General features: G+C 34.3%; 1 protein-coding gene across 2 annotated transcripts in view; it reads left to right on the top strand.

Annotated features, from left to right (window-relative positions):
• ROBO1 (roundabout guidance receptor 1) overlaps positions 1–26,666 on the top strand; it is a 551,348-nt gene that overhangs the window by 421,324 nt on the left and 103,358 nt on the right. For both annotated transcript variants that reach the window (XM_053706024.1, XM_053706023.1), the window contains 8 exons: positions 616–821; positions 3,454–3,535; positions 3,663–3,831; positions 3,926–4,092; positions 7,027–7,148; positions 11,767–11,998; positions 13,736–13,857; positions 21,920–22,091. In XM_053706024.1, the coding sequence (XP_053561999.1) occupies positions 616–821; positions 3,454–3,535; positions 3,663–3,831; positions 3,926–4,092; positions 7,027–7,148; positions 11,767–11,998; positions 13,736–13,857; positions 21,920–22,091 (1,272 nt within the window). The remainder of the gene's footprint in view (positions 1–615; positions 822–3,453; positions 3,536–3,662; positions 3,832–3,925; positions 4,093–7,026; positions 7,149–11,766; positions 11,999–13,735; positions 13,858–21,919; positions 22,092–26,666) is intronic.

Genomic DNA, 26,666 nt, shown 5'->3' with positions numbered 1-26,666 from the left:
CACATGCTATACCGATGTATAAAAATTGAGTACATTCTTTTTCTGTTCTAAACAGAGACACTTATTGTACTTAACACTATATATATATATTATTGATGCAAAAGCAAGATCTCTGTACGTGATATATGACTATGACCTTGTGAAATCTGTTGATGTACATTTCTTGTATTTCATCCAAACATCTGTTTTTATATTAACGTAATGGATATAAACCGAAAAATAGATTGTTTCTTGATGAACTAATGTTTTTCCTTCACACCACTGTGTAATTTTGTGGATAAAATAGAACGAAACACTAGATTTTGCCACTCAGCACATTGAGCTATTATTTAATTGGAAGTGAATTGAAAATTCCTGTTTCAGACCTGAAACACTTTTTTTTTTTTCCATGAAAAATAGCAACTCATCCTGAAGATCTTTTCATTCAAACAAGAGATACTGTTTCAGTATTCTGTGTCACGCTCATCATGATTTGAATAATGTATGATTCTAAGTTTAATTACTCGCCTAATTATCTTTAGTTTGTTTCAAAGCCTCAAGCAACTACTGTTGCTTGATTGATTCGAAAATTGCTTCCAGTTGCAGAAATCTATTTCCTGTTGTTTCCTTTGGCAGTGGTTGCTGACCGTCCACCTCCAGTCATTCGTCAGGGCCCTCTGAATCAAACAGTAGCTGTTGATGGCACATTAGTATTGAACTGTATTGCTACGGGTATTCCAATTCCCACAATCCACTGGAGAAAAGATGGCATCCTCATCCCAACCCAAGACTCTCGGATGAAACAGTTAGACAATGGAGCCCTACAGATCCGCTATGCTAAGGTAATAAACTCCATGACACCTGATTTTATAATGCACAGGCTCTATAAATAATATATATTAATACCTGCTGTTGCATTACATACGTTATCTTCTGTGAGTACATTTTTAATATGTAGTTATTATATTTGGGTTTCTTGTTCTTTCCTAATACACACACAAAAATATGTGAAATCAAGAAATATTCTTGATTAAACTGCAATAACCCGACATGAAAATATGACTATTTCACATTCCAATGTTCTGCACATAGAAGAATATGTTATATTTATTCATAAATACATATTTCTATATATATGATGTTTTTTTGGTACAATATATATCATCACCTATATATATATATATATATATATATATATATATATATATAATAGGTATAGATATGTACAAATATATAAAGGCATTTATATTTAAAAATACATAGAACATATTCTCCTATGCATAACAATGCAATGTGACTTTTTTACAGTAAATACCCTTTATTAAATATAAATATTGCATAAAAATGGTTTTACAGGTTTTCATCTACTTAAATACAAAGGGCTCCAATGCACACACATATATATATATATATATATATATATATATATATATATATATAAGTATAAATATGTATTTATGTGTTTATATGTGTATATATGTATGTAAATACATATATACACATATAAATACATAGATACATATGTACACACATATAAACATATATCTATACATACATATCCATATTAAGACATTGTATATGTATGTTTCTTTATGTTAAAGTCTTTTGTCTGCCTCTTTTTTCTATGATATGAGACCTAATATCTTTGAGCCCTTATTACTTTTTTTGTGCAATATTTTTTTAAATAATCTTTATTAGATGGTGTTATTATGCGTGTAGCTGTACTTTGTAATGTATTTTTGATGTGTTTTGTGACACTGTTTTTGTTTTGCAAAACAGTTAACAAGAGCTCTGAGGACGCGGTTATCATTGTAGTGTAAATCAAGATTGCGCTCAAGCGATCACATTTACTTTCAATGCGCGCAAAAACACCTGCGCTAAACCCCTTATCGCTTGCGCATAACTGTGTGAGGGTGGTTACTAAAAAATAGTAGTGCTGAATAAAAAGCAGTTCATGCTGAATATTTTACATTACAGTGTAATATAACACTGCGGTAGAGCTGTTTGTCACTTCTGAGAAGGGCACAGCCAGTGAGCCAATCAGAAGTGACATGCATGCGTATTCACCAATCAGCAGTTCTCTTCAGAAATGGCCTGTGGCATCTGGGTGCCTAACTATTGGGCTAGATTACAAGTGGAGCACTATTTTAACGTGCAGCCATAAAGGGATAAATTTTACTGTTTACGGGTGTGTGTTAAATAACCTTCCATTACAAGTGTCTGGTTAATGCTCCTGTGAGCTTGCGGTTTCACTTTGCAATAAGCACAATTAACCAGATGTCAAACCTCTGGTTAATGATACAATTTTGTACCAATTATCCCGCAAATAAAGTGGACAGTTCCTTAATATAAATAAAAGAATATGGGCATTTTTTTTTAAATAAAAAACTACACAAAGCAGTTATAAGGAGTTAAAGTGAGGGGATGTGGGGTGTTTTGGGACACTGTTTTTACTGTAAATATATATGTATATGCTTATATGCATATATTTATGTGTTAATATGTGTATATACACATATAAACACATAAATACAAGTGCATATTAGTGAGCGCAAGGCTTCCAGGCAATGCAAATGCAAGGTCCCGTTCGCATTGCGCCTATTTTGTATTACCAGCAAACATTTCAGTGCGCTGGTATTACTGAGTGGAGCACAAATATCAAGCGTGCGAAAGCCCAATATTGCACTACACTCATAATCTAGGCCTATGTATTTAACCCTATTATAAAGGTTTAACACTTAATGAAAAGAGAAAGTGGTTATCTTTCATTGCTCTGCTGTAACGAAATAGAACATTTTATTTTATTTTACTTGTTATGCTCTTTTAATAAGAATAAAATAAAATACATGAAAACTGTACGTAAGCAGCACGTGTAACATAGGAAGCCTTTAATTATATCAGTTGCCCTGCAATTAGGTATTTTTTTATTAGTATTAGTAGTGGTTCAAATTTTAACATTTTAATTAATTTCTTTGGTACTATTGAGGGCAAATCTGTTATAGTCTCTTATACTTTTTTATTGCAGAATATTCTCTTATTGTGTCTGAATGCTTAATTATTTTCTGTTTTATTTTCTTAACACTCGCCGGGCATATTGTTCATAAAATACTAATGAAAATTAAACAAGGTCCACAAATTAAACCTCATACAATTCCATCTTCAGTGGTTTCAAAACATACAGCAACACCTCATAATAAGGCACTTTGCTGTTTAAATTTAACTTAATTAAATATTTGCAATTCTAATTGTGTATTTAGGCTGATAAAGGTTGTTATTATTATAAATTGTACTATACAAATAAATGTATTCTGCCACTTCTTTGAAGTCATGAAACAAATTGCCTCTCAGCACCAACTAATAGCTATACCATTACTCTAAACTTAAGCCTCCACTGTTAGATATAAACTGTAATTACTTTTCCATCCCACTGAATGTTTGGTAGCCCAAATACTAATTTCTAGTCTTTGTTTCCAGTTGAGTGACACCGCTCGCTACACCTGTACTGTTTCTACCCCAAGTGGTGAAGCAAATTGGAGTGCCTACATTGAAGTACAAGGTAACATAATTTCTGTTCTTAAATTAATTAAAGCAGTGAATCTGAATGTTTTCCTACTGGGATAAATAAGTATACTGACCCTATATATATATATTTTTTTTTTCTTAAATGTGTCATTTTTTGTTAGAGTTTGGTGTCCCAGTACAACCACCAAGAGCTACTGACCCCAATCTGATCCCAAGTTCTCCATCGAAGCCGGAAGTGACCGACGTCAGCAAAAACACAGTAACATTATTTTGGCAGCCCAATCTCAATTCAGGAGCAACACCCACATCATATATTATAGAAGCCTTCAGGTATTAGACATTATTTTTGTTGTCTATTTAAAAAATACATTTGTAATTTACTTGTAACCACAATTTTTTTTTATGTTTTACTTTCTTTAATTAGCTATGCAGCAGGAAGCAGTTGGCAAACTGTGGCGGAAAATGTCAAGACTGAAAGGTTTGCCATTAAGGGGTTAAAACCTAATGCAATCTACCTCTTCCTTGTGAGAGCAGCTAATGCTTATGGATTAAGTGATCCAAGCCCAATATCCGATCCTGCAAAAACCCAAGGTAACTAAATTGATGTTTCACACAGACCAGTATTTGGGGAAAAATGCCACTGAAGAGTTGCATATATCCTCGAAGGGACATTAAACACTAAATATATTTTATAAGCATAGGATTGTGGTTATTCCCCGATTCCTTCTAGTTATGGATTCCGCTATGTTGACATCTAGCTTTCACTGCATTCCAGTGCTGAGGTTTTTGCACATGTGTAGCAATTCTCATTTAAATACCTGCAGTGAAACCTAGGTTCCAAAATGGCAGGCCCCATAATAAGAGGGAGGTGCATGAAATGTATTTAGTGTTTAATGTCCCTTTAAATACTTTTTTGGGACCATCAATGAGTGTAAATTCTACTATTCGTAGAGAAAAGAGAAAATAAGGCATTGAAGGCATTAAAGGCATGGTGCATTCAATTTGATTAAATAATTGCTTAATAATCTATGGAAGCTATTATGAATATTAGTAGAAATTACCAAAGGCAGAGGAGCACAGTGTGCACTATAATACTTTGTTCCACCCCTTTTCACTGGTTTGTATGCTGCTTATGTTCAGACATGGCTGTGTGACATTTTAGTAAAGGTTTAGCTGTAGTTTCACACTACTCCTCTATAGCCACCATTTGTAGCATACATTGTGCCAACCTTTGTAACTCATCCCATAGAGCTGACAGTTAACTTCTAATGAAGAGATGGTGCTTCTTCTCTGGAATTGGCTAATGCTTATACTCTATAACAGTGATTTGCAACCTTTTTTTGCCGTGGCACACTTTTTTACATTAAAAAATCCTGTGGCACACCACCATCCCAAAATGTTACAAAATCACACATTGTAGCCTAATACAGGATATATATATATACACACACACACACTGTATGTACTGTGCTGTCATGCCATGCCTCCTACAAACTATACATGACATATTGACACTCATTCACAAACAATCATAATGATTGTCTGTGAATGAAAGTCAATGTCATGGTTGTAAATGATGCCTGATGAGCCTGTCACATACCTCTCAATATTTCAAAATTTGAAAGAGGGACACCCCCGCACTGTTGTCAGCCGCGGCACACCTGAGGATCTCTCACGGCACACTGGTTGAAAAACACTGCTCTATAAGAACACAAAGCCCCACATCTTGCAGAACAATCTTGACTTAGGATTACTGCCCTTCACTCTTTCTAGGTTTAAAGTGACAACCTTTAGTAATCACTGAACCCCCAGACTACAAAACATTCAACACAAACCACACAAACACCACACACAGACAACTCACATAAACTGTCCATTCTTTATCACAGTGCTATAGTATGATCTTGATTCCCCCAGTGGGACTGATGTATCTGTTTATCCATCTATCTCTCCATCCATCCATTCATACATATGTCTGTCTATCTCTACAAACACACATAAACACACACAAGTACATAAATGCACACACATAAACACACACATGCATAAACCCACACTCACTCGCATACACATGCATAAACACACACACACACATACATAAAAACACACACACACATAAACACACACACAAGCACATACATGCACACACACACATAAACACACACATGCATAAACACACACTCACTCACACAAACACACATACACATGCATAAACACACACATATACATAAAAACACACACATACATAAAAACACACACATACATAAAAACACACACATACATAAAAACACACACATACATAAAAACACACACCGAAGCACACATGCACATTTAATGCAAGATTTTACTTTGGCATATTTACTTCTTAAAAAGATAGCTATATGTGTAAAATAAAATAATAAAATTATATATATATATTTTTAGTACCAACTGTTATTCAATTTTAGATGTGCTTAAAGGGACAGTACACTGTAAAATTGTTTTTCCATAAATGTATTTTAAATGACTTGTTATACCAACTGCAGAGTATAAAATATTTGAGAAATTGCATTTTCGGGTTTATTTGTGTATCTGAAGTATCTGGTTTTGTGCTTTGAAACCACAGCCTATTACAATGGGTTGAGCTTCAGGTAATATCAGATCTCATTATGTTATAACTTTTATGTACAAAGACTTGATTCCTTACCTTATATTTGTCTGGAACACCAAAGCTCAATACATAGAGAGAACAATGGAAAATTATCATTTTATTACTTAACTATCCTGCCCCCCACTGAGGGTGTAATCTCTTCTGCTGGCTGTGTTTACTTAGGCTTGTCAATAGCATATAAACCAGTATCAAAACTTTCAGTATAGGTTGGGAAACCACAAGCTAAATCAGCTATTTCAAATGCTGAAATATGAGTAAAGGAGCTACTTGCAACCAATTTAATACACTTTAGCAGGTAAAAAGGATCATTGGGAATAATTTAAAGGGGAGAAAGTTTTTGGGTGAACTGTCCCTTTAATATGAGTGGTGACCTATTGAGAGGTGACACACTGAGATAAATAATTCTCGTCACCCACATAAAGTCTTTAAACAGGTCACACAGAGTGCAAAGAGGAGACGTGTTTCTTCTTGCGTATAAAATCCAGTTATTATTGGTTAGTCATTTGTAAAAAATGATTGTAATCTTGCATATTTATCAAACAATTAATGTATTTACTTATGCTGTCTATGTCCTGAATCAGTGTGTCAATAATATAAATACACAAATTAGCTGAAATGACACTTGTAGAATGAGAGTGGAATTATACAAACCGTATGCGCACAAAATGGTAATGGTCCATTCATGGTCACATTTCACTGCTTTGCAGTCTGCAACAGATATTAGATCATGCGTAATGTAATAGTACATTTTTTGGTTTACATTATTGATCTATGTTGCAGTGTGAAGTAAATGGATCTTTGCCAAGGGCAGTAGAATAATTAACGTATAACCTTGAAGACCTGTAACAATACATTTAATTCCTTTATAATTGCAGACGTTCCCCCTACAAGTCAGGGTGTGGATCATAAGCAGGTGCAGCGAGAGCTGGGCGATGTGGTGCTGCACCTTCATAATCCAACAATCCTTTCCTCTTCGTCAATTGAAGTCCATTGGACAGTAAGTAGACATCAAAATTTGAGTCAACACGATTTAAAATTTAGCTTCAGGGACTCTGAAAATGTTTTGTTAAACTTCTTTTGCAGTATACTGGGACATTAAATTATGTGTGTGTATATATATATATATATAAATACACCCATACATATATTTAGACACACACATACACCCACACACACATATATATACATCAGCAATTAAAGTATTTTGCTTGCATATGACTAATATGACAATCGCCTAGATTACGAGTCTTGTATTAGGGTTAAAAAGCAGCTTTAAGGGGTCCTAACGCTGCTTTTTAACGCCGGCTGGTATTACAAGTCTGGCAGGTACAGGTGTACCGCTCACTTTTTTTCCGCAATTTTAGGATACCGCAAATTCCCTTACGTCAATTGTGTATCCTATCTTTTTAATGGGATTTGCCCAACACCGGTATTATGAGTCTTGGAAAAAGTGAGCGGTAGACCCTCTCCTGACAAGACTCCTACCGCATTTAAAAGTCAGTAGTTAAGAGTTTTATGGGCTAACGCCGAAACATAAAGCTCTTAACTAAAGTGCTAAAAAGTACACTAACACCCATAAACTACCTATTAACCCCTAAACCGAGGCCCCCCCACATCGCAAACACTATAATAAAACTATTTAACCCCTAATCTGCCGACCGGACATCGCCGCCACTTTAATAAATGTATTAACCCCTAAACCGCCACACTCCCGCCTTGCAAACAATAATTAAATATTATTAACCCCTAATCTGCCGTCCCTAACATCGCCGCCACCTACCTACATTTATTAACCCCTAATCTGCCGCCCCCAACGTCGCCTCCACTATACTAAATTTATTAACCTCTAACCCTAACCCCCCTAACTTAAATATAATTTAAATAAAACAAAATTAACTACAATTAAATAAATTAATCCTATTTAAAACTAAATACTTACCTATAAAATAAACCATAAGATAGCTACAATATAACTAATAATTACATTATAGCCATCTTAGGGTTTATTTTTATTTTACAGGCAACTTTGTGTTTATTTTAACTAGGTACAATAGTTATTAAATAGATATTAACTATTTAATAACTACCTAGTTAAAATAAAGAAACATTTACCTGTAAAATAAATCCTAACCTAAGTTACAATTACACCTAACACTACACTATAATTAAATTAATTCCCTAAACTACCTAGAATTAAATACAATTAAATTAAATTAAATAAACTAAAGTACGAAAAACAACAAACACTAAATTACAGAAAATAAAAAAAGAATTACAATTTTTTAAACTAATTACACCTAATCTAATTCCCCTAATAAAATAAAAAAGCCCCCCAAAATAATAAAATTCCCTACCCTACACTAAATTACAAATAGCCCTTAAAAGGGCCTTTTGCGGGGCATTGCCCCAAAGTAATCAGCTCTTTTACCTGTAAAAAAAAATACAATACCCCCCCAACATTAAAATCCACCACCCACACACCCAGCCCTACTCTAAAACCCACCCAATCCCCCCCTTAATAAAACCTAACACTAACCCCTTGAAGATCACCCTACCTTGAGACATCTTCACCCAGCCGGGCACAGAAGTGGACCTCCAGAGGGGCAGAAGTCTTCATCTGATCCGGCCAGAAGAGGACTTCCAGACCTGCAGAAGTCTTCTTCCAGGCGGCATCTTCTATCTTCTTCCATCCGGAGCGGAGCGGGGCCATCTTGAAGGCATCCGACGCGGAGCATCCTCTTCCATCCGACAGCGACTGAAGAATGAAGGTTCCTTTAAGTGACGTCATCCAAGATGGCGTCCTTTCAATTCCGATTGGCTGATAGAATCCTAAATAATTTAATGATAGTGTAGTGTTAGCTGTAAATGTAACTTAGGTTAGGATTTATTTTACAGGTAAATTTGTCTTTATTTTAACTAGGCACTTATTAAATAGTTAATAGCTATTGTACCTAGTTAAAATAAATACAAAGTTGCCTGTAAAATAAAAATAAACCCTAAGCTAGCTACAATATAACTAGTGGTTATATTGTAGCTAGCTTAGGGTTTATTTTATAGGTAAGTATTTAGTTTTAAATAGGAATTATTTAGTTAGTTGTAGTTATTTTATTTTGATTATTTAAAATTATATTTAAATTAGGGGGGTTAGGGTTAGATTTAGGTTTAGGGGTTAATAACTTTATTATAGTGGCGGCGACGTTGGCGGTGGCAGATTAGGGGTTAATAAATTTAATATAGTTGCGGCGACGTTGGGGGGGCAGATTAGGGGTTAATAAATATAATGTAGGGTTTGGCAATGTTTGGGGCAGTAGATTAGGGGTTCATTAGTATAATGTAGGTGGCAGCGGTGTCCGGAGCGGCAGAATAGCGGTTAATAATATAATGCAGGTGGCGACGATGTCGGGGGCGGCAGATTAGGGGTTTATAAGTATAATATTAGGGATGTTTAGACTCGGGGTTCATGTTAGGGTGTTAGGTGTAGACATAACTTGTTTTTCCCCATAGGAAACAATGGGGCTGCATTAGATGCTGGACGCTGCTTTTTTGCAGGTGTTAGTTTTTTTTACAGCCAGCTCAGCCCCATTGTTTCCTATGGGGAAATCGTGCACGAGCACGTTCAGCCAGCTTACCGCTGACTTAAGCAACGCTGGTATTACAGTAAGATGTGGAGCTAAATTTTGCTCAACGCTCACTTTTCTGGGGCAAACGCCGGCTTGCAGAAAACTTGTAATACCAGCATTGTCTTAAGTGAGCGGTGAGAAAAAAAAGCTTGTTAGCACCGCACACCATTACCAACAAAAACTCGTAATCTAGCCGTATGTGTTTAACATCTGCAAAGTGGTTAAACGTAGTTAAAATTACAATGCACTACTGGGGTCCAGCTGAAGACACTGGGCGAGCTATCAACAAGAGGCATATGTGCAGCCACCTATCACAGCTAGCTCCTGCTAGTGCATTGCTGCTCCTGAGCCTACCTAGGTATGCGTTTCCACAAAGGATATGAAAAGAAGAAAGTAATTTTGACAGTAGAAGTAAACTGAAGAGTCTCTTAAAATTGCATGCTCTATCTGAACCATTAAAGTTTAGTTTGTACTTTCATGTCCCTTTAATCAATGCATTGCAAACATCTGCATACAAAATAGATCTTTTTAAAGCAGTTTTATAAATGTTTGTTAAATGTAATTGGCTTGTAGTCCTGGGACTTGCCTCTTAAACATAGTTTATCTTATCTGCTTTGCCTTGGTCTTACAGTTGTATGATTCAGACAGAACATGCACCTTTAAGAGACTTTTTAATTTACTTCCATTATCAAACTGTGCACAGTTTTTTTTATAGGCACCAGCAACTAATGAACATCTTCAAGAGTTCACAGGGTATATTTATATGAGTCTGTGATTGGCTGATGACTTTCACATGATAGGGAGGCTGGCAAATTGAAGTAAATTTTGAAATTTGTACAAAAAATCTACCACTGATGTAAAATTCAGAGTAAGGGCTATTGTACTGTCTTTTTAGTATGCGCTTGTTGGTTATGCAAAACTTCTGTATTTAATGGTCCTTAAAGGGACATAAAACCTGAAAAATGTCTTTCATGATTCAGATAGAACATACAATTTTAAACAGCTTTCCAATGTACTTTGATTACCCAATTTTCTTCATTTTCTTGTTATCCTTTGTTGAAAATCAGGAAAGTAAGTTCAGGAGTGTGTCTTCAGCACTATATGCAATAATATACATTAGCAAGAGCACTATATGGCAGCATTATTGCCTTACTTTTCTGCTTTTCAACAAAGGATAACATGAGAATGAAGCAAATTTGAAAATATAAGTAACTTGGAAACTTTTTTATTGTATTCTCTATTTGAATCATGAATTTTTTTTTTTTTTTATTTCATCCCGATTTAACATATATGATGTCTATGCATGTAAGGGGATTAAAGGGACACTGTACCCAAAATTTTTATTTCGTGATTCAGATTGAGCATGAAATTTTAAGCAACTTTCAAATTTACTCCTATTATCACATTTTCTTCATTTTCTTGGTATCTTTATTTGAAATGCAAGAATGTAAGTTTAGATGCCGGCACATTTTTGGTGAACAACCTGGGTTGTCCTTGCTGATTGGTGGATAAATTCATCCACCAATAAAAAAGTGCTGTCCAGAGTACTGAAACCAAAAAAAAGCTTAGATGCTTTCTTTTTCAAATAATGATAGCAAGAGAACGAAGAAAAATTGATATTAGGAGTAAATTAGAAAGTTGCTTAAAATTGCATGCTCTATCTGAATTACAAAAGAAAAAATTTGGGTTCAGTGTCCCTTTAAATGTAATGCAGTCTCATAGAGTAAAACTAAAATTTCAAGATTTAAATTACAGCAAAACCAAGCAAAATAAATGTGTGAAGTTTTTTTTATGTGGATAATTAAACATTAGGGGAAGCACATTGGGTTTAATGTCCCTTCCACGTATATAAGATGTGTCTCTGACATTTTAAACTCCTTAAATTTCCTATTAGCATATAAATAGTTTTTTGTTCCAAAACACCAGAAACGTCAGTATTTCAAAATTAATGTTGCATAAAATGCCCACAGTAATCTAATACATTGATATTTAAAGGTGGATCAACAATCACAGTATATCCAAGGTTACAAGATTCTTTATAGACCAAGTCCAGAAAGTCGCGGGGAATCTGCATGGTCGATATTTGAAGTGCGGACTCCTGCAAAAAACAGTGCAATTATTCCGGAGCTAAAGAAAGGTGTCAATTATGAAATCAAGGCCCGGCCTTTTTTTCAAGACTTTCAAGGAGCTGACAGTGAAGTGCGATTTGCAAAAACCCTGGAAGAAGGTAATTGTCTCAGTAACTGTAGACATTGTAAGCAAACATATTAAAGGGATATGAAACAAAAGATATTAAGAGAATGAAATCAATTTGTTAATGACATGCTCTATCTGAATCATAAAAGAAAAAACCACAACTTGTACAATGTTCCTTTAAAGAGTGGTATAAATTATACAAAATTATCATTGATTTCCTTTGTAAAAGAGAAACAGTTTATTGTATAATAATGGTTAGTCAGGTGCAGGTCTCTATGCTGTTGTGATGTGCACCTATATATTTCAATGCAAATAAGAGAAAAAAACAAAACATAAACTCACATTATCAATGATATTAATTAGCTGAGTACCCTTAAATGTGTAAAGTATATGATAGTTAAAAAATAAAAAATATGCAGTATTTTAAAATGAAACTTTCATGAATCAGAAGAGCATATATAGACAGGTTTAGGAGAGTGCACTCAAGTGCATGTTCCTGGTACATTGTAAAATTGTTGTGAATGATGTCGCCCTCTAGTGTTCAACAAAGTATAACTGTTAAAAACACAAATACTGCTGCCATTTATTAGTGCTCTATAAACATGCATGATCCTAAACCTACCTAGGTATCATGTTCAACTAAGGATACCAGGAGTATGAAAAAAATGTAATAGTAATGATAATAATAATAATAAAAGTAATAACAACACAGTTAAAAAAACATTCAATGTAATTTTAAAAACACTTTTATTTTGCCTTGTTTAGCAAAAGCAAAACAGGTCAGAGGAATATATAACATATACATTCAAAATATATTTTGATAAGATATCCATTACTCATCCACATGTGTTTCTTCATACATACCGCTTTTTGAAGCGTGCCAAACCATATACCACACTGGCAGACAATGTTTATCAAGAGAAATTGCTTGGCACTCAGTTAATTTTTAAGTTGACACTTGATATATATCATAGACATATGTGTGCCAGGCCACGAAAAATGCGTAGTTAGACTCGTATATCTTCACAATTATAGGGAGTAAAATTATTCTGGAAGCGAACAATATGTAAGCCTATTCAATTATCTGTTAAATATATGGTGCTGATCTATACATATGATTGTCTAAGTCTTTAAGAATGTGGCTAGATAGAAAATTACAAATTAAATATATCTTTATGGTATTCACTTCGGCCATTTTGTTTTTAAGGATCAGTGCTACAGAATTTGGCGGCAATTACAAATAAATTCTCATAATAATTATCAATAATAATAATAATTAAACTTATTAAACTCAAAATAACTCTTCAAACATGTTGAAAATATTTTTCCATCAATAGATTATAAATCAAAGTTTTTTAAATTGATTTTTAAACAGGAAAATTACGTTTGTGCACATCTGATAAATGATCCAAAAGCTCACTAACTAAAAAAAACTTTTATAGCTCTGTTGTTGGGCTTCTCACAAGCAAAAACTTTTATTTTTTTTCTCACCACAGGAACATAGGGTTAATATATATATAAAAAAATAATAAAAAAAAATAAAAAAATATTTCAAGATGCAAACACAAATACTTTAATATCCCTTTAAATTTAAAAACATCTTGATACAGCTGTGCACTGTTTGCCTCTAAAATAATCTCAGGGTATTTGCTTGGAAAGGATTTGGCTGTAGACAGGTTTGAAAAAAGTACACTTTTAAACATAGGTGAGTTAACAAGATTATGCAAACTATCAACTTATTTTTATATTATTTTTTTTTAATAACCAGTACCCAGTGCTCCCCCTCAGAGTGTTATTTTAACAAAGAGTGATGGTAATGGTACTGCAATTGTGGTATCCTGGCAACCTCCCCCTGAAGACACGCAAAATGGAATGGTCCAGGAATACAAGGTAAAGTATCTAAACAAAATACTGTTTAGTTTGATGGCATCTTCTGCTGAATATTATTTACTTATGTTATGTCATTGTAGTTTGGAACTGTCACATTTTCTTATTAAATGCATCTGCTATTAAAGGATGTAAGAGAACTTGTGGAAAAGTGTATATGATTAAAAGGACATTATACTAAAAAAATGTAGCTATCATGCAAATGAAGTAATATCATTTGACTATGTATAAAATTATTTGCCTGAGTATAATATAGAATCGGTTTAAATTCAAATGAATGCAGAAATATCAGTTGTGATACTGATAAAGAGAATGGTAACAGCTATTTGGTGGAGACATAAATGCATTTACAAGTCTGACCAGAAAATATTCATATAGAACACTCTTTTATTAAAAATAATAAATACACTTTTTTATACTGCAGTGTTTTAAAAACATTTTTTTAAAATAATAATAAAAAAAAAACGACACAGCTGTTTACTGTTTGTCTGTTACAGTCAAATTATCTCTGTTTGCTAGATAAAGATTTTCCCATTTTGGCTGTTACCTTTGTTTAGAAGAAATAAAAAATGATGGCAAATCCCTTTAATTTAAGCTATATAGACTTGTTCCCTTTCTCAATGACTCAGGATTTATTTCTGTTTGTTTTAGGTTGAAAGCTACAGTGTTGTCAGCTTCAGTAAATATGAGCTAGAAGTAACTTTAATTATGCTAAAATCAATATGCTGTCCTCTTTCCCTTCAGACTATTAAACTTTCAGATAATCAGTTCTGTTTGCCTCTATACCCACTGAAATCAGGATTGTTTCTTTCTTTCATACAGGTGGTGAGAGTCCACTATCCATTACTTCTGAAAATTACTCTTCCCTGCCACTAAGAGGAGGCACAATTTCCCCAGCCCCAAGAGCTCAATAAAACCCCTCCTACCTCACTGGCACCTCAGTATTGTATTTGCCTCAGCTGGAGGAGGTTGAAGAATAAAAATGGGCATTTAATTCTTCAGAGAGTTTTTTGCATAATTTGGATGTTGTTAGTTTTTAAGTATTATGTTGGCACTACTAAAGTTTTCAGGCAAACTTCTAGTTTGTTTGTCCACTTTTATGGTTCCAGGAAAGGGCAGAAAACTTCTGCCATTTTTTTGGCTTCATGGTTGAAACTTTTGTTCCATAAAGCTTTCTTGGAGGCAGGTCAGCCTCCACTTTAATGGATTTCAACGAATTCCTCTAGATAGGTTGCCACTTCTTTGGCTTTTAAGAATGAGGCTTTTAAGTCTAAGAATGTTGACTAAATTTGCAAGGCAGCTACTTGGTCTTGTTCGCATACTTTTTCTAATTTCTACCATTTTTAAGTTTTTGCTTCTTCTGAGGCGGCTTTTGATTGGAAAGTCCTTCAGGCAGTTGTCCCAGGTTGATTTAAATTTTTTTTTTTTAACCTGTTAGTTATTTTTCATTGCATAATATTCCCCTTTATGGGTTCTTTTGGGGTTGTGGATATCATTTTTCAGTGAAAAACAATGTTTCTTAAATTTCTTAATTTATGGTTACCCGATAAATTAATTTGTTTCATGGTGGTGAGAGTCCACGAGACCAGACCCTTTGTTTTTCTGGTATTGTTTTTTCTTGTGCAAATCTTTTTTCCCTGCCCCTATTTTTTACTCATTTATTTTCCTACATCTATCTATCTATCTATCTATCTATCTATCTATCTATCTATCTATCTATCATAGATCTATCTATATCTTATGTTATGAGTTTGCAGCAGTTGGTTTAATTGGGGTAATGTACATTTATACTTTTTCTGTTATGTGTGACTTCTGTTTTATTAGAAATTGTTAAAAAAAAGAAAAAAAAAAAAAGAAAGGAAAACAAAACTGTTGGCTGCCCCTTGCTTCCCAGTTTACCATTCTAGTGCCTTATCTAAACCAGGCAAAATGAAAGATAGATATTACCAACTGTGCCTTATCTACAAATCCGGTATAGCTGTTTTAGTTCAAAAGAATAAAGGAACAACTGTAATGCTTCTGTTGACCCACCTGCTGCAACATGTTGTATGTTCCTATAATTGCAACTGTTTTTTAAAAATATACTTAAAAATCCTATTAAGAGAAATGAAACAGTATCCTATCAATATTAATTAAGCAATATAAATATCATAAGCTGGTTCATGGACATTTGATGCCATCTAGTGGCCAAAATCATGTATGAACCAATGTTGTTTTTTTAGTGTTTATAAATAAGACGTTGAAAAAAATCAGAAGCTAAATATCAGATGTTATATAATTAAAAAGTTATCACTATGTACTACAGAAATTGATTATTTTAAATAAATAGAACATTGTCCATATTGTAAATGTATAATTTAGACTTTAAAGTGTTTGAGAAAATCAGCTAAGGGTAAATATTTACAAATTAGTCTACACTTTTTCCCACTTTGTGTATGTTTCTTAGTATCTCTCTGTTTTATAGAGGGAAATGCAGAAACATAAAACTGGTGTACAGTACATCAAAACACCAAGATAAACCTTTTTCTGGCAAAATAAAAAACTAGAAAGCACAATGTCACACAAACTGGAATAATTAAAGGGACAGTCAACTCAATTTTTTTATTGTTTAAAACTATAGATAATCCCTTTATTACCCATTCCCCAGTTTTGCACAGAAAACATGGTTATATTAATACACTTGTTACCTCTGTGATTACCTTGTATCTAAGCCTCTTCTGACAGCGCCCTGATCACATGACTTTTTATTTATTATCTATTGACTTGCATTTAAGCCAATTAGGTCTGTGTTGTGCACAACCCATGGGCGTGAGCACAGTGTTATCTATATGGCTCACATGAACTAGCACTCCCCTGTTGTGAAAAGCTAATAAAAAAGGATATGATCAGGGGACTGTCTTTAGTGGCTTAGAAACAGACAGAAATGTAGAGGTTTAAAGGTTATAAAGTATATTAATATAACATTGTTGGTTGTGCAAAGCTGGTGAAATGGTAGTAAAAGCATTATCTATCTTTTTAAACAATAACAATTTTTGCGCTGACTGTCCCTTTAAGTCACAAATAAGAAACAGTGCACACAATGGTATATTAATAAAAATGTAACATGTTTATTATTTGTAACATGTCTATATCAATTAAAAGAAAAGCAACCACACATGCCTTTATATTCATTGCTAGTACAGTATTTAGAGGCTCTGTTATAAATAGGAACAAATTACAGCTAATTAATGTGTAATTCATCTTTTCTTTGCTAAGCATTTCACTTTTCAATGACAATGGAAATCCTGATGCTTATTTATGCAATAAATAAAAGTTGGCAAAAGTTTTAGGAGATTCCAATATATGAAGAGGGTGGGGGTGGGAGAAAATACCATTTATACTGTGCCTGTACCACCACAATTTGATGAAGCAGATGTGCAGCATCTCTTAAAGGCAAGATTTCATGCATAGTAAGGCTTAAAATAACATGGTACTGCTCAGGTTATAAAGAAAGTCTAAATTAATATTTGAGCAAAAAGAGACATTGAATTCAAAATTAAACTTTCATGATTTAGATAGAGAATGCAAATTTACGAGACTTTGCAATTTAATTTCATTATCAAATTTGTCACAGTCTTTTTATATTCACACTTTCTGAGGCACCAGTTACTACTGAGCATGTGCAAGAATTGACAGTGTGTGCGTATGTAAGTTTGTGATTGGCTGATGGCTGCCACATGATAAGGGGGGCCAGCAAATTAAAGGACATTTTGAAACTTGTTATAAAAATAATCTATTGCTCATTACAAATTCAGAGAAAGTGCTATTGTGTTGTCTTTTTATCATGCACTGTTTGATTATGGAATTTAATTGTATTTAATGGTCCTTTTTTGGTAATTGAAAAATAAAAATAATGAACAGATCAGAGATGTAACTATATTTTGTTTGAAAATCTTTTTGGCAAACCCTCTGCTGTGATTATTTAGAAGCAGTGAAATAGAATTTGACTTACTTTTTCAGCATAACATTTCCTGTAATAAAACAGCAAACATACTTTGTACTGTTCTAATGAGCAGATAAAAGTAGAGATGATTTCTCTATAAATATAATAACTATGTCCAAGAAAAAGAAATGTGTGTGGGGTTTATAAGGATTTTTTTTTTATTTGAAGACTTGTGTACTATTTTTCTATCAATCAATCTATAATTGTTTACATTTTCTATAAACTAAAAGCAATTTATTATAGATATTCACAGCTGCAAAATAGTCTATAAAAATGAAACCAACTACATATATTTTTCTCCCCATCACAATGTTTAGTTTTGTGACTGAACTACAAAAATGTGAAAGTGCTTCATTTCCTTTGAGTTTTACCATCTGCAGGCAAAGAGGCCCACTTCCAACAATAAAGGGCTATAAAACAAGGAAAAAAGCAAGCCTGGGCTAAGCTCGTGGGCAACATGTGTGAGAATGTGTTGCAGAAATAAAATGCACAATACGAATTGTTTATGCTGGATTCTTTCATATCCTGCAACTGTAGACTTTTAGCAGGTACAGTACACGTTTCAGAGTCTACAAGTACAGCTGGTCTACATCTACTGTACATATTTGTGTCACACTGTTAACTTCTGTAGAGACAGAAGAATAAAATGTGTACATTATTTGTAATAATATTCCTTCACTGGAGTAGCAATATATATATATATGACTACTTTACAATGGAGTTTATCCATATCTATATGTCTGTCTCGTCTGTTGGTCTGTCTGTCTTACCTATCTAATACAAATGTTAGCTGCTGGCATCTAGTGGTTTGGGTGGGTAATATTGTTCACCATCACTGTGTTATATTTTTTACATTTGCAAGAATGCTAAATACACAATGCATAGTAAACCACACAGTTTCCTTTACAGTGGGTGCAAACCTCATGTTTCATAAAAAAAATAGTGTCTGATATCAGTTTCTTGTTATATGTGGGTTATTTAAATAAGGTTAAACCTAAATATTATGTAATTTCATGGGGGTAATAATGTGACAGATGCACAAATTTACTTTGTGTTAAAAATAGCCAAATTAGGGCCAGATTACCAGTTACATGCGAGCGATATCAGGTTTATCGCGGCTGTATGCGTGCATCAGATGTAGCGCTCGTATAACAAGATGAATGTAAATGCAAAAGAAATAGTGTAGACGGGGAATTACAGGACTTTGGGCTTTACCCACAGCAGCTTGGGTAATGTCCGTTTGACCAGGTAATCCTATTATTATTATTTCTTACTTTACCTGTAACATATATATATATATATGTTTTTATATATTTATATGTGTATATTTGTATTTTCAGGCAAAAATACTCATATAAACACATAAATACATATGTATACATACAGTGGGGCAAAAAAGTATTTAGTCAGCCACCAATTGTGCAAGTTCTCCCACTTAAGAAGATGAGAGAGGCCTGTAATTTTCATCATAGGTATACCTCAACTATGAGAGACAAAATGTGGAAACAAATCCAGACAATCACATTGTCTGATTTGGAAAGAATTTATTTTCATATTATGGTGGAAAATAAGTATTTAGTCAATATCAAAAGTTCATCTCAATACTTTGTTATTTATCCTTTGTTGGCAATGACAGAAGTCAAACATTTTCTGTAAGTCTTCACAGGGTTGTCACACACTGTTGCTGGTATGTTGGCCCATTCCTGCATGCAGATCTCCTCTAGAGCAGTGATGTTTTGGGGCTGTCGCTGGGCAATATGGACTTTCAACTCCCTCCAAAGGTTTTCTATGGGGTTGAGATCTGGAGACTAGCTAGGCCACTCCAGGACCTTGAAATGCTTCTTACGAAGCCACTCCTTCGTTGCCCGGGCGGTGTGTTTGGGATCATTGTCATGCTGAAAGACCCAGCCATGTTTCATCTTCAATGCCCTTGCTGATGGAAGGAGGTTTGCACTCAAAATCTCACGATACATGGCCCCATTCATTCTTTCATGTACACGGATCAGTTGTCCTGTTCCCTTTGCAGAGAAACAGCCCCAAAGCAAGATGTTGCCACCCCCATGCTTCACAGTAGGTATGGTGTTCTTTGGTTGCAACTCAGCATTCTCTCTCCTCTAAACACGATGAGTTGTGTTTCTACCAAACAGTTCTACTCTGGTTTCATCTGACCATATGACATTCTCCCAATCCGCTTCTGGATCATCCAAATGCTCTCTAGCATACTTCAGACGGGCCCGGACATGTACTGGCTTAAGCAGGGGGACACGTCTGGCACTGAAGGATCTGAGTCCCTGGCGGCGTAGAGTGTTACTGATGGTAGTCTTTGTTACGTTTGTCCCAGCTCTCTGCAGGTCATTAACTAGGTCCCCCCCATGTGGTTCTGGCATGTTTGCTCACCGGTCTTGTGATCATTTTGATCCCACGGGGTGAGATCTTGCGTGGAGCCCCAGATCGAGGGAGATTATCAGTGGTCTTGTATGTCTTCCATTTTCTAATTATTGCTTCCACAGTTGATTTCTTCACACCAAGCTGCTTGCCTATTGCAGATTCAGTCTTCCCAGCCTGGCGCAGGTCTACAATTTTGTTTCTGGTGTCCTTCAACAGCTCTTTGGTCTTCACCATAGTGGAGTTTGGAGTGTGACTGTTTGAGGTGTCTTTTATACTGATAACAAGTTCAAACAGGTGCCATTAATACAGGTAATGAGTGGAGGACAGAGGAGCCTCTTAAAGAAGAAGATACAGGTCTGTGAGAGCAAGAAATCTTGCTTGTTTGTAGGTGACCAAATACTTATTTTCCACCATAATATGCAAATAAATTGTTTCCAATTGTTTCTGGATGAAAATTACAGGCCTCTCTCATCTTCTCAAGTGGGAGAACCTGCACAATTTTTTTGGCTGACTAAATACTTTTTTGCCCCACTGTATATAGACATATATATATATATATATATACACATTGGAGTTATTAACTAGATAAAAACATGAAAAATCATATATATGCAATATTCATATTTAATAAAGTGTCCAACTATGTTTTTACTGTAAATATTTCACATTCTAATGTACTGCACATAGCAGAATATGATCCAAGTATTTATAAATAGATATTCCTATATATATATATATATATATATATATATATATATATATATATATATATTTATATATATATATCTGTATATATCTATAACTATATAGATACACCTATATATATAGGTATAGATATAAAGTGTACCAAAAAATCCATCAGATATATGTAGAAATGTATATTTATGAATAAATAGAACATATTGTGCAGAACATTGGAATGTGTAATATTCATATTTTCATGTTGTGTTAGTGCACTTGTTAGTTAGTTAGCGTGCAAGCAGAACTGTTAAATACTGCTCCACTTGTAATCTGACCCTTAAAATGACAGTCAACTCCCAAATTTTTGTTTAAAAAGATAGTTATTCCCTTTGTTACCATTGCCCAGTTGTGCACGGCCAAGATGGTTATATTAATATACTTTTAACCTCTGTGATTACCTTGTATCTAAGCCTCTTCTGACAGCCCCCTGATCACATGACTTTTTTTTTTTTATCTATTGACTTGCATTTTAACCAATTAGTGCAGTGTCATCCACAACCCACGGGCGTGAGCACAATGTTATCTATATGGCCCACATGAACTAGCAGTCTCTTGTTGTGAAAAGCTAATAAAAAAGGCTGTCTGTAGTGGCTTAGAAACAGGAAGAAATTTAGAAGTTTAAATGTTATAAAGTATATTAATATAACAATGTTGGTTGTGCAAAGCTGGGTAATGGGTAGTAAAAGCATTATCTATATTTTTTAAAAATAATAATTTTGGAGTTGACTGTCCCTTTAATATTATATATTTATCCCCAAATGAAGGTAATTTTAACCTTTTGGCTGCCAGAGAGATATGCAACATTTTGGGTAGTATCTTTGGCTTACAGTGGGTTAAATCAGTATAAATCTTGCATTGTCTATAATGTATTGCTTGAAGAAATGCTGATTACAGGAGGAACAGTGTACAAACCACAGATGTGGCAATTCACTGCTTGTTTTGTTTGCTTTTTAGGTTTGGTGCCTTGGCAATGAAAGTCGGTATCATATCAACAAGACAGTGGATGGTTCTACCCTATCTGTAGTTATCCCATCCTTAGTTCCTGGCATCAAATATAGTGTGGAAGTTGCCGCCGGTACTGGGGCAGGGCCTGGTGTAAAAAGTGAGCCACAGTTTATCCAGTTGGGTGAGTTGGAAGTACAGTTCTGCGTGTAATTATATACACACTATTTATTTGTCTTGGGAATTTCAAAGAACTTCAAATTCAAAGAGGGATTTAATGTCATAAATATGTCTCTATTTGAAAATATATAAGCTCAGGTGTGGTTCGTTTAAAGGTCATACCACTGTTCTATTGTTAGGGGCAAGTTTGAAAATTATAACTTGAAAAATGTTTTTAAAAAAAAATGTATTTAAACAATATAAAATGAACATATAGCATGTTCCACCATAACAGATGGTAAACAGAGTTCTTAGTCATGAGATACACAGAATAGAAATGTTATAAATAAAATTGTCAAACTGTTGCCTCTCTAGGTATAATGTCTTATATAATATAGTTCAATGAACTAATCAGAAACAATTCAAAATGTAAAGCGCGGACTGGGTTTGATATTTATAAAGACAAATACAAAAAACAGCTTCAATCTTGATAAACAACATACAAATATTCAAAGATTTATAGATAATATATTTAAAAAGTACACAATATAATTTAAATTAGGGGGAACATTGTTTGCGAAATAAGTTTTTGTGCTTTATAAATCTACATCTGAAGAAGAGACCTGTGAGGTCTTAAAAGCTTATGGAATAGAAAACCTTGTGCATTAGAAGCTATACTAATTTACTTAAATGAACAAATTGTAACCAGAAGCAACACGCCTGTGTAATTCAACAATTCTAGAGTTTTGCTTACTAATACAGGGAGGCTGTACATTTGTTACAACACTCTTTCAGTTGTGTCATCATAACCAATCCTCCATTTTTATGTGTAACTATAAATAGATCAATAAAACATAAATAAATATATATATATATATATATATATATATATATAAAATACACTTATAGACTAAGGGTCTCATTAGGGTTTTTAGGTGACAAAATATGAGAAAAAAAAGAACATTCATTTTAGTGCATTATAATGAAAATAAAACAAAACAAAGTTTTAAGGGAAGATACATACTCAACAATTATAGTAGTGATAACCAGGTGTTCTATCAGAAGAGCGAATTCATCACACTAGCGAGCGGAAGTGACGTTCCGTCAGCTGTCTGATAACCAATACATACTGCGCATGCGCTCCTCAATGTTGTTGCATTCTAAAGCGACTACGTCACAACATAACACTTTCTTTAACAGTGAACGGCCGCACGCACTAAAGTTTGCTCTTCTGATAGAACACCGGGCAGCTGCTGAAGCTGTTGCTGGAACACCGGTGTAGTGTCACATTCCCTATCCTAATACTTAACCCCTTAAGGACCAATGACGGGATGAAACAATTGAGCAAACTGAAGCTGTGTCCTTAAGGGGTTAATAGCTACAAGTAATAGCTATTACTTATAAATCTTACTTTTAGTTAATATGGTTCTCTCAATTTCAAAAACGTAGATCTACACATACAGTATGTTACTTGCAGACTTTTTAAACATTTGATTTTAGGTTCAGAAACTTGACTAATCCACTAATGCAGCTGAATGCAAGAGAGGGATACTGATGAACTGTCATGGATAGGGTATGTGACACTACACCGATATTCCAGCAGCTGCCCAGTGTTCTATCAGAAGAGCGAACTTTAGTGATACGTTGTGACGTAATCGCTTTGGAATGCGACTACATTGAGGAGCGCATGTACGGTATGTATTGCTTATCAGACAGCTGGTGGAACGTCACTTTTGTTTGCTAGTCTGATGAATTCCCTCTTCTGATAGAACACAGGCACAGATAATTAGTATACATTGTTAACCCGAGAACTCAATCCCTCTACATGAGTACCAGAAGCAGTGGCTCCGAGCCCCGCCCACACAGGCTACCGGCTGCACTGCAGGGAGACGGTAATTGGTAACTAACATGTTGCCTTCTTGTGCTGCTGACATTGATGACATCATGCTAAAAACTGGAGACTACCATCATGCCATGCTCAAATTAAAGCACAATGGCAGCTAAAGATATGGCATTGAGTTAATTGAGCCCTAGTCTAACAGCCAGGATGGCAGGACCTGCCCCGGGCCCCCGACGCCAGTGACCCCTGTCTGCATTCTCCCTTTTGCTTCTGGGAGAGTGAATGTAGAGGGACTTGCAAGTATTAAAGGTTTCAAGTGGCCCTAGGTGATGGAGGTGCACTCGGAAAATCACATGGTTGTGCCATTCAGCTTAACCTGCTAGTGTTGGCTGCATTAGAATGTGCCTGGGCCCACCCGGCACACCCTGTGCGCACACCTATGTAGATAGATAAATAGATAGATAGATAGATAGATACAGTATTTCTATGGCATTGTGTTTTCCTATCCATGTGCTCTACAACTTTTTAAATGATTAATTGTATAGCAAATGAATGATTAGGTATAAACATTTTTCAGTGTGCCCTAAACCATTTCACATCCCAATTCTAGACCTGTTTTTAGTTGATTGGCATTCATTGCATTTACAAACAAATGCCAACTTTTTATTATGTGAGGTACCCACAAAAATCATAAAACTGCATAATATAGAAACATCATATTATAGGAAAACACTACCATATGAAATGCAAATAAATAAATATATACATTGTCTATAGTGTATATAGTAAACTGTAGCATGTGAGTTATTTTAACACACATTTATAGTGCTTTATTTAGCATAAAAACCTCAAACATTATCTATCTGTCTGTCTATGTATCTATCTATCTATCTATCTATCTATCTATCTATATATCTATCTATCTATCAATCTATCTATTAATATATCCATTTAAAGGACCATTAAATATTATTATTCCATAAGCATAAAAAAAACAAATTTCAAAGTCAGTTCCTTCCCCCTGCATCATGTGACAGCCATCAGCCAATCACAAAATATACTATGCACTTTTGCACATGCTCAGTAGGAACTGGTGCCTCATAAAGTTTGCATATAAAAAGATTGTGCACATCTTTTGACTAAAATGCCATTTTAGTTTTAGTCGTATTTTAGTCATCTGAATTGTTTTAGTTATAGTCTAGTTTTAGTCGACTAAAATCTAGATGCAATATTTAAGCATTTCTCTATAATTTCCAAACTCATTATATACTCCAGGAGTAAACATAACACCTACTATTATTTATGGTATTAAGGTTTAAACATGCAATACAGACACAGATTTAGCCGTTGTGATATATAACATCTTTATTAAACTTAAAATTAAATAATACCAAGTTTCATAAACAAACAGAAGTACAACTTTAAAATATAAAAAAACAAACTGTAAACTGTATTGGCTGTAACGCCATTGCCCATATTAACCAGTATAAAAACGTTTACAGTTCTCTGTTAATAATTAAAACAAGTATCAAGTAACTCAACAAAACAAAAAGTTTCTGCAGCTAGCACAGGCCCAGCATAACTTAAACCCATACTTGTGGGTTATTCTTATTTCTATAGGAAGAATCAATTGATTGTTCACAGATTCGAAAAAAATTCGGCAACTAAATTAACACTGCTCTAGAACTTCCAAGCTCATTATATACTCCTGTAGTAAAGGTTTATTAACCTGTTTTATTTATTGTATTAAGGTTTGAACATGCAATACAGATTTAACAGATTTAACTGTTGGGGTATATAACGTCTTTATTTATCTTAAAATTAAATAAAACCAAGTAAATAAACAAGAAGATAGCCTTGCTTTTTTATTTTTACAAAAGAGCAGTAATTAGATATGGATTGATTATAACACCTTGCATAAAGTGTTAATTTTGACAGCATATTTTGATTTAGTTTTAGTCATAGTCTTTTGACTAAAATGCCATTTTAGTTTTAATCGTATTTTAGTCATCAGAATTTCTTTCGTTTTTTGCTCATTTTAGTCTAGTTTTAGTGAACAAAATTAACACTGTTGTGAACGGGTATTTTAATATGAGTATACTCATTTTATTATTTGTGAGTATTCCTTGAATAGCCACAAGAGGGTGTATTCTCCTTGTTAAAAGAGAATAAGTAGCTTTATCAGATTTTCCTCTTTCTTACATAGAGATAGATTTGATCGCATCTAAAGCTTAGTACAATATTTTTCTTTAAAAAAAAATCTGCTTACATTTTAAAGCAGAGGAATACAGATACACACACTACATCATCTATTGGTATCTGTAATTCATTGTATGGGGTCCTGGGGTTGGCAAGCACATTAATTAGCAGTCTGAGGCTGCCACTGTTCTTTACCCTGGTGTTAGCACTGCTCATAGTATAAAACTGAAGGCATGCTACTATTATCACCAGGGGATAGAAGTCATCACTACCAGAGGTTAGAGGTCACCAATACCTGAGGTCAGATGGTATACAGCCTTCTTACTCCTGCTTAACCCACACACCATTCCTTTTCTACAGGGAATCTAACAGGTATCTAACCCTGGGAGAATAAAAAAAATGCATGGGGCATTGCGGGACAGATGGCAAGCAACCCGGGACAGACCCCTAAAATTGGGACTGTCCCGTGAAAATCGGGACAGTTGGGGTATACTGTATATATATATATATATATATATGTGTGTGTGTGTATGTGTGTATGTCTGTCTATGTATAAATAAT

This window comes from Bombina bombina, chromosome 3 (genome assembly GCF_027579735.1).
Source record: "Bombina bombina isolate aBomBom1 chromosome 3, aBomBom1.pri, whole genome shotgun sequence".
Lineage (NCBI taxonomy): Eukaryota > Metazoa > Chordata > Amphibia > Anura > Bombinatoridae > Bombina > Bombina bombina.
This window is presented reverse-complemented; position numbering and strand designations above follow the sequence as displayed.